Here is an 11,041-nt window from a genome sequence, read left to right as displayed (position 1 = left end):
AGCTTTCTACCCCCTTCTTGCACTGCGGTGGCTCCAGCCTGCGCCCCTGCAAAGGAAGGCAAACGCTGAAGTGACGGAGCCGTGTTGGAGGGCAGGAAGGCGCCTTGCGACGAATGACTTGATGAACAGCGGCAGAGATTTTACTGGGGCGGCTCCTGGTCTCTCTCCTCCTCGCCGGCCCCTTGTTGGGCCTTTTCAGAGCTGAGCATTGGCAGCGCGGGAAGGTCTGAGTGCGCTGCGGGCTGCGGCTCGGCTGGCAGTGATTTCCTCTCAGGCAGTCCGTTATCTGCCGACTGTCAGGACAGGCTTTCCCTCTTCCTCCCCCTCGTACCCCAACTCCTCTCCCCGCCCTCCCGCAGCCTCTCTGTACGCGTGCACACACACACACACACATGCAGGCACGTTACTGCCAAAAACTGTCCTCCGCCCCCCTTCTCAACTAACTTCCCTTCAGCATTTTTTTGAGCTGGATAATCCTAGGATTTGTAAAACGGGGGAATGGAGCGAGCGAGCGAGCGGGAGTCAGGACAGGAAGCTGGTTTCTCATTCCTCTAACTGTCCGAAGGCAGGAGGAGGGGAAGGGGGGGAGCCAACGAGGAGCCTTGTGCAGAGTCTTCCCCAGTCCCTTTTCATTAGTCCGTTTGAACTTCCAGTCTCCTCCAAAAGCTGAGAGAAGGACGACCAGGCTGGGACGCTTGCTGCTGGAAGTGGTGACAGCGTGGCTGACGAAACCCAGAAGGTGGCTGTGGAGGGTCCCGGGACCACGCTGAGGGAAAGACGTGTGTGTGTCCCCCCCCCACTGCCTGCCCCCAACTTGCCAGCTCCGATGCGGGCACCCGTTCACCACCCACTTCCCTCTGATGAGAACCCTTCCGGGCTCGGGCTATGATCGCTGCTGCTGCTGGCTGGGGAGCCTCCTCTCGCCCTGACCTTCCTCCGCCACAGGAGCAGCCCAGCATCTGGTGGGGATTAATGTTTACTTCTCCGGCTGGACGGTGTACGGGACCCCTGATGTTGCTCCCTGGGAACGGGACACGGGCAGTGGTCTGAGGAGAAGAGCAAGATTTTTGCTGCCCAGCGTGAGGCCGGGGGGAGGGGGGCAAGCAGGAGGGGGGTGAACCTCTTTTGGGACTAACCTCATGAAGAACAAGGGAGCCAAACAGAAACTCAAGAGGAAGGGAGCCGCGAGCGCATTCGGCTGCGACCTGACGGAGTATCTGGAGAGCTCTGGGCAGGATGGTAAATGCCTCTTTATTCTCATTCGGGTTGCGGAGAAGCAGAGCGTGCCCCCCCGGTTTTAAGCCATAGGACTGCCATTGAGACCTTTCACAAGGCTGAGGGAGCTGGGTTACCCCTGGGAAGCGGAGTCACTGCCCGCTTACTCAAGATGAATGAACGATCGGAAGATTGCTTTGGTGATGCATCTGCATGTCCCTTGCATGAGTAGCACTGTGTGTGCACAAAGGGCTGGGCTGTGGCTCTCGGGCTGCCTAAGGTGTGGGCAGAGGCAGTGAGCCGTATGGTGGGATGCCTTCTCCCATCTGCCTGGCCGTGGAAGGGAGCAGCAGGCTTACAGAGAGCTAGGCTGGGAAATCGGAATGGCGCTTAGCGTTGCCTGCTCCCGGACTTCAAAATTGTCCCAAGACTAGAGTGTTGCAGGGCTGTAGGGAGGAACTGGGAACGTCCTGTCTGCCCCTCCTGGACTCCAGTACAGTTCCCGTAATGTCCTTTCCCTGCTGGACGCAGACAGGATTGAGACCAGGGGGTGAGGTGGAGTAGGGATGGGTGTGAGGTGTAGGGGGCAACTGAGCTTATGTTTTCACTCCCCTGCCTGTTACCTTTCTCTCGTTTCCTCCTCCTCCTGACCTCCATGCCCCCAGGTATCAGATGAGAACGTGGTAGCTCAGACAAGAGGTAACTCCAATAAATCAGAGGTGAAATGGTCAGTCCTTGATGAGGGAAGGAGCAGAATGGTTTTTCTTACAGAGGGTTGGCTGATGAGAGAAGCAGTTGTGAGTTTGGCATAAAGACCTGCTGTTTAGCAAGAGGAAAAATAAATATATGCCTGTTACCATCCCTGACGTTAGCATTATCTTCCAGGTTTAGCATTATGTTCCAGCTTGAATTAACTGACTTTTAGCAAGGTCAGGCTACCCTGTGCAAAAAAAAAAAAAAAAAAAAAAAAAGCTTCTAGCAGCAATGTCAGCTTTGTACGGGGAGGGCTGTACAATCAGGTCTTTCATTTGCCGATGAGCATGGCTGATGAAGTGCAGGGTGGAACTGCACTGGCAGAGGGATGGACTACATCACAGCACTCCTTTCCGTTGCACAGCGAAGACGGCAGTACATGTATCACCAAGATAAATTGTTATATACGTGCATTTACTTAGGTACGGGGGAAAGCCAGTCATTCAATTTCACTGTGAGTCATCCATAACAATTACTGTATCTTTTAACTTATATAGCCCTTAATGGCAGTTGAGTTGAAATAGCAAAAATAACAGACTTAATGAACTGATAGCACTTTGCCAGCGTGAGGTACAGATAGATAAATTCCATCCAGTGCTAACATGAGCTGCTGTGGTGGAGGAACAATTTACAGCTGTTTACAGGAACACTGAAAAACAACGCAGGGAAGGCAGGCACAGGCAGTATATTCAGCTGAAGCAGCAAGGGGGATTTTAAAGGGAGAAACACAGTTACTGCAGTTGAAATTATGCCAGAAGAGCAAAATTTATTACCTAAAATCTCATCGTTTTTTAAAATAGTTTTTGGGCACAAGAAAGAAGGACATTGCCTCAAGACTCATTTGTGGGATGGTTCACAGTTCCAACCTACTTGTCTCTCCGTGCTGAGGAGCAGTGGGGGAGAATATGAAGTTCCTTTCCCTTTATGCAGTATTGTTGAATAGCACATCCCGTTGCCCAGTGCCGTGGGATCCAGAAATGAAAGACTCAATTGTTATAGGTTTATTGAGAAGGGTGTAAGTCAGACTGGTACAATTCCATTCGTCAGGACAGGGGGAGAAGAAGGGAGAGTGTTACAGATATTCACTTGGTTGCTAGTAGGGCTCTCAGGATTAATAGGAATGTGACCAAGTATGCCAAAGTGACATCTTGGGAAGAAATGAAGGTTCAGATGTCACCAGGACTTCATAAATTTGCTACCTGTAACTATAAAACAAAATTAGAAGAACATTTAGGGTATGAGAGGTGGTTGATTTGGGGATAATTGAATTGTCCTGCTAAGAATTATTTCCAGTGACAAGCCAGTGCTCCTGCAAGGGAGGGCTTTGGTAGAGAATTAAAGTAGTAACTTTGTCTCTGCTTTAGATAGATGCGTTTCACTGGCAGGATGCAGGCTGTGGTTGTTCCCTACTTGGAAGCAATGAAGACTTAAGACTGTGCGCCGTGTGTGGGAGTGATGAGGACCGGGAGAGCACTTTGGCTGCTGTCCAGAAAATGTTTTGTTATGGACCTTTGTGAAAGCAGGTTTTGAAATGCACCCAGAAGGGTTAACTGGGAAAGAAGAAGAGGCTGTGGGACAGGCAGGACACAAGTCAGGTTGGTTGGTCTTTCATGCTGGGGTCTGCTTTATGCCATCCTGCAGTGTTGCTTTGTGTGACTGGTCCTGCACATCTCGCACAGGCGAAGAGAAGCGGAGACCAGCTTTGCTGGGGATGGGGATGGCAAAGGGAGCACGGGGAGGGGGGTGGGTGTGGATGGCCGAGGCTAGTGTAGACAATTCAGTTTAGCTTTTTTCCCTCCGGATTAGTACATGGCCGTTACAGTTAGGGGGTGCTGCACCACTTGTGTGATGCTTTGTGGAGGAGATGCACAATTTGAGTCCCTACATACTTGCGGTTATTGAAGAGCAGCTTGTGATTTCTGCAAGGACCTTAGTCTCCGTGTAGTTGCCAAATTCCAGTGGAGAGAATTTTATTCTGCTTAAGGTATCAGCATTTCCTCCCTGTCATTTAACTGTTTAGTAGCTTGCTATAGCCTGCTTCAGAGATGGCTGCATTTCAGCGAAGGGTGAAAAGATCCCACTGTCTCCCTAATCAGACAGATGTATCTAAGGCTCTGTTACCAAGAGCTTTATGATGATACAATAAAAGCTGCAGCAGAACTACAAAGTATTTAAAAGCAGTGTAGACAGAAAGACTTTGGCAGGTATAGTGAGGCAGCTTGGGAAACTAAAAATGTGATACAAAGCCTTTAGCCTTAAGCTGATTTTTTGGATCTGACCCAGGTCAGTGGCGATGGACAGATGCTGCTGTCTGGTAGCTGGTTGGAAGCTCAGATGTGTTAAATTTACTGTATTTCAGGTCAGTTCCTGTCACTAACGCATTTGACCCTACTTGGCCTTTTCCTGCTGACAGTCTCTACACAGAGGCTGGTCATGCTCCTTATGCGGGCAGACTGCTATCAGTGCTCCCAAGCATTTAAAGTCATGACTCAGGCCACAAAGAACATGAGATAAAATAAAAATCAGTGCTGGGTTTTTTTCTGCTTTCTGTTTTCTGAAACTTCATTGTGCATCTGAGTTACGTTTTCCAGTCCTTCCCCTGGCAAGAAGGTTAGAAACTTGGGAAAAAATTAAGTTTTTCTTCCTTCCCACTAACATTCTCAAACAATGACTCTAATAGCAGTGGATTTGAGGGAAAGCTCACATAAGACATAAAAGAATGGTGGCTGGCGATACCAATGAGTAAAAGTTGTCTGATTTCACACGGTCCCTCTTCTGTTGCTGCCAGCACTGAATCCACACACGGAGCCAAGAGATCTTTGGGAGTGTCAGGGTTTCACTGGAAAGCAGTGCCAGGCTTTTGGGGATGGATAGACAGACATGCAGGAGGCAGTTAGTGCTAATGCTCTCTACTAAACCGTTTTCCTGTGCCAGATTTTACCAAAGTGGTGTGCAGGTGCAATGGAGCTATTAGCTCTGAAGGATTAACATTAGAGCCATGTTTTGGCCTCTTGCTAACCAGCCTGGTTTCCAGAACAAAAAAGCACATGGTGCCTCTGCTGAGGTCAGTGGGGGCTGCACGTCAGCCCCCCAGTTCCTCTAATAACAACAGTATAATTCTCTAGTGACGGATGGGCCAGCAGAGAAGACAAGATGCAGGGCTGGGCACAGACCTTAGCTGGGGCAGGACAGCCTGAACTGCTTAAGAAAAGTCACAAAGAGTGATCTTGCTTCTGGTTATATCACAGAACTGTTGTAAGAGGGGGCTGGAAAAGTGAAAGCTCTTAAAGTGAGGGGGGCTAAGTCAAAATGGAGTTTGATACTCCTGGTACTTCTAACCAAGGGAGATTCAGACTGGAATTTCAGGTACACAGCCAGGTACAACTGCCACTTTTTACAATGAAAATACACATAGCATGTACAAAAATTGGGTCGTGCTGGTAAAAGATAATCCAATTTTTTGCATAGGAGCTGCTACTAGTTCAGATCTACCTTTGCTTACTTGCTTAGAGCCAGGAAGGACTTGGAGAAAGGCTGAATCATTTCCTTTATTTTTAGTATGATGGTCTCTAGATGTGATAGGAGGTGCTACCAGGACTGCAAAAAGCCAAATCTCAGATTAGACGCCTTGTTCTCAGGGTGCAGGTCAGCTCTATGTGTCTGAGCTGCTCCTATCTTCTGGAGAGTTAATTCTGCTGTTGCTGTACCCCTCTGTGGTTTCTTGCACATCTGTTTCCTGCCTTATGTGTCTGGTTGGGATGCAATGAGCTCAGCTTTTCCCCTTAACCCCCTCCCACACTCCCCACAGCTCCCTCAATGGCTCTCATCCTGAGCATGTAGCACCCAAAGCCCTTTCTGTCTCTTTGTCTAGTGCTGCTTATTGGCGGTGTTATTCGCTGTAGAAATAGGGCTGCTTCATCTGAGGAGCTCTGAAGCCACCAAATCCCTCGTGCCCTGCACTTGAGGCTCCTTCTTGCCATGGCAGAGCGCAGGGCTGGCCAGCAGCAGTCTGGAACAGCAGCCAGGCAGGGAAAGGGAGCTGTTGCCTGCAAATGTAAGGGTGAGGAAAACCTTACAAGCCCCTGGATTGTAATATGGGGAAGGAGACAACAAGATGGGTAGGCCATATGATATTCTTCTGAGCCGTGTGGCTGTGCAATGATTGCTTCTGCCTTGTCACAACTGCGTTTGGATGAAAGAGTGAGGAAAAGTCCTCATGTAGTGTTAGTGGTCTCATAAAAACATGGTAGCTCTGGCTTGCACTGGTTCTCCAAGCAGGATCTTAACCGCTTCTGGGAGCTGCAGTGGGTCAAGACTTTGCTGTAGAATAGGCAAGTATTTCTGAGGGAAAATAGTAACAGTAATTTGGCGATCATATGCTTTGTAGAGAGGACAGGTGGCCTTGGATACCCTGGCTGTTTTGGTACAGCCCCTTGGCATGCCATCTTCTGCCTGACTTTGACGCAGTGGGTTTCATTGAGAAGCTGCCTTGTCCACCCCCAGATGGATGAGGAGACCTGTCACTCAGGAAGAAAGCAGTTCGCTTCGAGAACAGGCTCCCTTCGGAGCCAACTGCTAAACCTGCTACCCAGATGTGAAGCAGCTTTTCTGGGTCGTGTGGCTTTCCTTCCTCACACTCGCATGTGCAGCTGCATACGTTTTGGGATAAGAGCATGCAGGGATGTGCGTGAGGGTGTATGCGAGCCCGTAGCACATGTAAGTGTGTACTACACCAAGATGCATTTGTGTCCACTTAGTATATTTATTTTAAGATGCTTTTCCTGTGTTGGTGTTTTGAAGTGAATGCATGCCCAGACTGTTGGGTAGGTGCTTTTGGTTAGCAATGCATGCAGAAAAGCCTAGGAAAATTGCTGAAGGATTGTTAATGGCAATGTGGAGGAAAAGATGAGGCCCTTTTTTTTTTTTTTTTGAAGTCCCCTTGGAAAAATGAAAATGGCAAACACTCATTTAATCTGCTGCAGAAGAATGAAGAGCTGCATTCATCCCACTCTCAAAATTAGAAACTGTGGCACTGGGGATTTCTGTCTTAAGAACTGATGGAGCTGAAAAGAAACCTTTTTCTCTTTCTGTAGCCAAACTGATTTCAATCCAGATCTCTTCCCTGACCTACCTCACTCAGGCTAGGCAAACACTTGTCTCCCTGCAAGGAAGGAAGCAGCAGGGTCTGGGAGGAGAACGGGACAAGAACAGCCTCTTGATCTGGCTTGAAATGCATTGATCCTCTTTTTTTTTTTTTTTTTTTTTGTCTGGCATGTTGCTGCAGCCTGCTCTGCATTTTCACACTGCTGATATCCTAAGAAGCTCCCTGACCTGCGCTTTGTGGGGTCTACCCCTGGCTGTAGCTGTGCAGCCTGCGTGGATACCTAAGGCTGCATCCTCTCATCTTTGTGATGGGAGCAAAAGGGTCAGCTGAGCTCTGAAGTCTGGGGACAAGAGAAGGGGAACTGTATTATTGTACAGTGGAGGAGAGTGGTGGCAGAGGGGCCCTGAGGGCTGAGTACATGAATTGGCAGGTGGAGGAGCTGGGCTGGGGCTGGGGGGGGAAACCAGCTCCTTGGCCTTTCAGAGTCTGCCAAGGCATGTCCAGCAGACAGGGGAGTGAGAAACATTGCTGCCAAAATGGAGAATGTGGGGGAAATTATTAATAACATAAAGGTTGCTTTTTCTCCACCCACTCTCACAAGTGGAGCATCACATTATGAGTCCCAGATATCAGCCTCTATGGCAACAAAGTGAGAGCAAGAAGACACTGGGAACAACGGGAGCAGGAGCCATCTGTCTGCTTCTGTTGCTCCACTGTTCCTCCTTGTTTTGGATGATGTTCGTGTTACTTCCTCAATCTGTTTCTGGTTCTTGGGAGCTGGATTTTTGTGCCTCTGTGGCACAGTGTTACTGCAGTTAAACACGCATGTTGCGAGCTCAGCTCCTTGTTCTGTGTTAACTTTCCATTGCTGGCGCTGTGTGATTAGCAGAGAGCTCTTCCATGCTGCCTCCTGCTTTACATTTCCCTTACCAAGCGCTGCAGGAGGCACACGTGTCGTTTGCATGCACTAAGCCCCACTTTGATCCTGCATTCTCCCCCACTCCCTGCGAACAGCGTGAATCACATGTCTTGCCTGCAGATTCTAGATTAGAAAACATATTTTGATTTAGCAAATGTTTTCCCTTTGTTGGTAACAGCTGATTTCATCTGAACTTGGGAAACCAAGGAGTAGGGGCTTCTCTGCGTGGTGGTATTTCAGCTCAAGAAGGCTCAAGGGAATCACTGCCATGGATGAAATGCTGGCGCTGCGCAGGGTGGTTGTGCAACATAGGTTGATGTAGGCACGGTGAACCACCAGTCCAGCGTGTTTGGATCCAAAGTTTTGGTGTAGGCCTGGTTCTAAGTTTGGAGAGCTTATGACCCAAACAAAATACTAGAAAGCTTGTGTCTGTAACTCAGGCTTTGCGTATATGGTGCAGTTCTACAGCAGCAACATTTGCTGGCAGTCAGGGCTGTGCCAAAGATTTATGTTCCAGTGTTTCATTTCTCCTTTAACAGTAATAGGGGAAATGAAAACAGCCCGTCAGTAACAGGATACCTGGTCCTTCTCTGAAAGACCTGGGGTGGGGTGGCTTCGACTGAATCTCCGATCTGCATTGGATGCCGTTTTCCTAAGCGTGAAATATAAATGGAGGATGATTAAAGGATGGAGAGCTACTGGCGTCTGCCTCCAGTCCTGAACCACTGACAGGGTGCCAGATGCACTTAGAGCTTTGACATGGAAACCTACAGATACCTTATTACAATACAAAAGCTGCTAATTGGCTCGCACCGCTGGTTGCTTTAAAGGCAACTGGTCTTGCTAGTTGCCTACTAGTGTCTACTTTCCATATGTCCCCAGAGCCTCAAGCCCCAGATGTCCTTTGTTCCTATGCCAAAGCTTTCAGCTTCTCTGCTGATAACTTCAGTGAATGTGTTTTGCATTGTCAACAAAAATAAATAAATAAATCTGCAGCATGTTTACAATGGACACAGACAGAGAACAGTGTAACAGAAATTGAATTTAGTGTCGAATTAAATAATGTGGGGCAACTGCGCTGACTGTATTATTAACTTTCATACTTAATTCAATAATGTAACGCTCTGTTTTCTATATTAATCTGAAACTACAAGCAGACTTTCTGGTCTTCTGCACCAGTGTGATTGCAGATATGAAAGTACTTGCCATGGGCTTAAGACCTAGCTTGTTGTCAAATGTTTATGCCCTTGCAGACAGTGAAATTATAGACACCAATACTAAACTTCACCCTCACTCAAGTGCCAGATCAATGCTACCGTTGTGTGTGAAAGCAACAAGTTCAGTCCCTAATGCTACAAGTCTTTTGCGCACATCACTTAAGTGGACAGGGAGGTCCTAGTCCTCTTCTGTCTCACCCTCCTGCCTTGAACACGACCCTGCAGCTGGATCAGGCTCCCATTTTCAGCCCAGTGGAGACATTTTTGGTCTTAACAGCGCACCGAAAGGGCTAGAGCAAAACCCATGCTTTTTGCACTTGCCTTTGGTTCCTCTGCCTCGGTTGCTATCCTCAAACCAGCCTGTCTCCATCCTCATGCCAGCAGCTGGTGCTGTGTGACAGCCCCAGTTCCAGCCATGCTGGGTTGGCTGGATGGCTTCTTCAGCTTTGGTGATTTAATGTCCATATAGGAAGAGTCACCTTAACAGCAGTAGAAAATGTTACAGAATCCAAAATTACTGAGATGAGCAGGGACTTCTTGAGTTTATCTAGACCAAAACCCTCTGCTCAATCGAGGTCAGCTTGAACCAGTTGTCCGGGGCCGTTTCCAACTGACTTTGGAATACCTCCATGGATGGAGACCCCACAACCTCTGTGAGTAACCTGACCCAGCCTTTGACTACCATCACAATAAAAAAGTATTGTGTTCAGATGGAATCTCATGGGTTTCAATTTGTGCCTCTTGTCCTGTCAGCTGGCACCACTGGGAAGACCCTGCCTGACTCCCTGTTCTTCCCGTCCCCGTCCCCCCCGTCCCCCCCCCCCCCCCGTCAGATATTTGTTCACAACAATAAGATCCCTCCTGATCCTTCTCTTATCTAGGCTTAACAATCCCAGCCTCTCCTCATATGAGAGATGTCCCAGTCCCTTAATCATCTGTGTGGCCCTGAGCTGGGCTTGCTCCAGTAAGTCTTTCTTGTGCTGGGGAGCCCAGAGCTGGACACAGGACTCCAGGTGTGGGTTCACTGGTGCTGAGGACAGGGGAGGGATCACATCCCTTGACCTGCTGGCAATGCTTTTCCTGACTCTTCTGATGTTCCTAGTAACTTACACAGTTTCCATCTGAAACTGGCCTTGGTCTCCCAGCCTAGGCTGGCAATTTCAGTCAATAACTAACATGCGGTTGGGACAGTGAAAAGGATTCTTTCTGCCCTGGTTAATGGTGCAAATGAATTGTTTTTTCATAAAGGGCCCCTGTTCTTTAATGGTTTCTGCAGTCTTGCTGCTGGCTGGCTTGAATTAATGTATGCTTTATATAATATGCTGATACGCTGCATTTTATGAAAGCTGTGTGGAGCCTTGGTTTAAGAGAAAGCCTACAAATAACGCTGTGAAGCAGCACACCTTTCTCAGGTGGTGGTTGTACACCTCCCCAGAGGCACTGTGCACCAAACTGGGGACTTGTGGCCAGATTTGCTTCTTTTGTGGTGGCTATTACATGCCCTTCTCCAGCACAGGGACCAGGCAAGGGGAGGCGAAACGTGCATCCTTGCATCCTTGTGCAGGATTCTCAGCTGTGGCTGCTGCCCTCAGAAATATGCCCTCAGCAGCTGAGCTGGGTTCACAGCCATTTATCTCCAGCTCCTCTCTCTGCCGTCTTCTACACTCAAGGCTCAGCTAACTAAATGCCTTTGGAAATGCTATTATCTCCCGTGCTCTCTGGGACCAGGAGCAGCTTGAAGATTTATCATCTGGAACAGGAGGCTTTGTTTAGTTCTGTAAAGCACAGAACAGTTAAAGAAAGAACAAAAACTAAACCCCAAACCAAATGCAA

The 11,041-nt window shown here is 48.5% G+C and overlaps 1 protein-coding gene across 1 annotated transcript in view; it reads left to right on the top strand.

Annotated features, from left to right (window-relative positions):
* Positions 1-250: 250 nt before the first annotated feature.
* Positions 251-11,041, top strand: part of ARHGAP31 (Rho GTPase activating protein 31) — a 60,887-nt gene continuing 50,096 nt past the window's right edge. Inside the window, exon 1 of the mRNA XM_037388728.1 lies at positions 251-1,239. Within this exon, the coding sequence (XP_037244625.1) occupies positions 1,140-1,239 (100 nt within the window). The 5' untranslated portion in view covers positions 251-1,139. The remainder of the gene's footprint in view (positions 1,240-11,041) is intronic.

Source organism: Falco rusticolus, chromosome 5 (assembly GCF_015220075.1).
Source record: "Falco rusticolus isolate bFalRus1 chromosome 5, bFalRus1.pri, whole genome shotgun sequence".
Lineage (NCBI taxonomy): Eukaryota > Metazoa > Chordata > Aves > Falconiformes > Falconidae > Falco > Falco rusticolus.
This window is presented reverse-complemented; position numbering and strand designations above follow the sequence as displayed.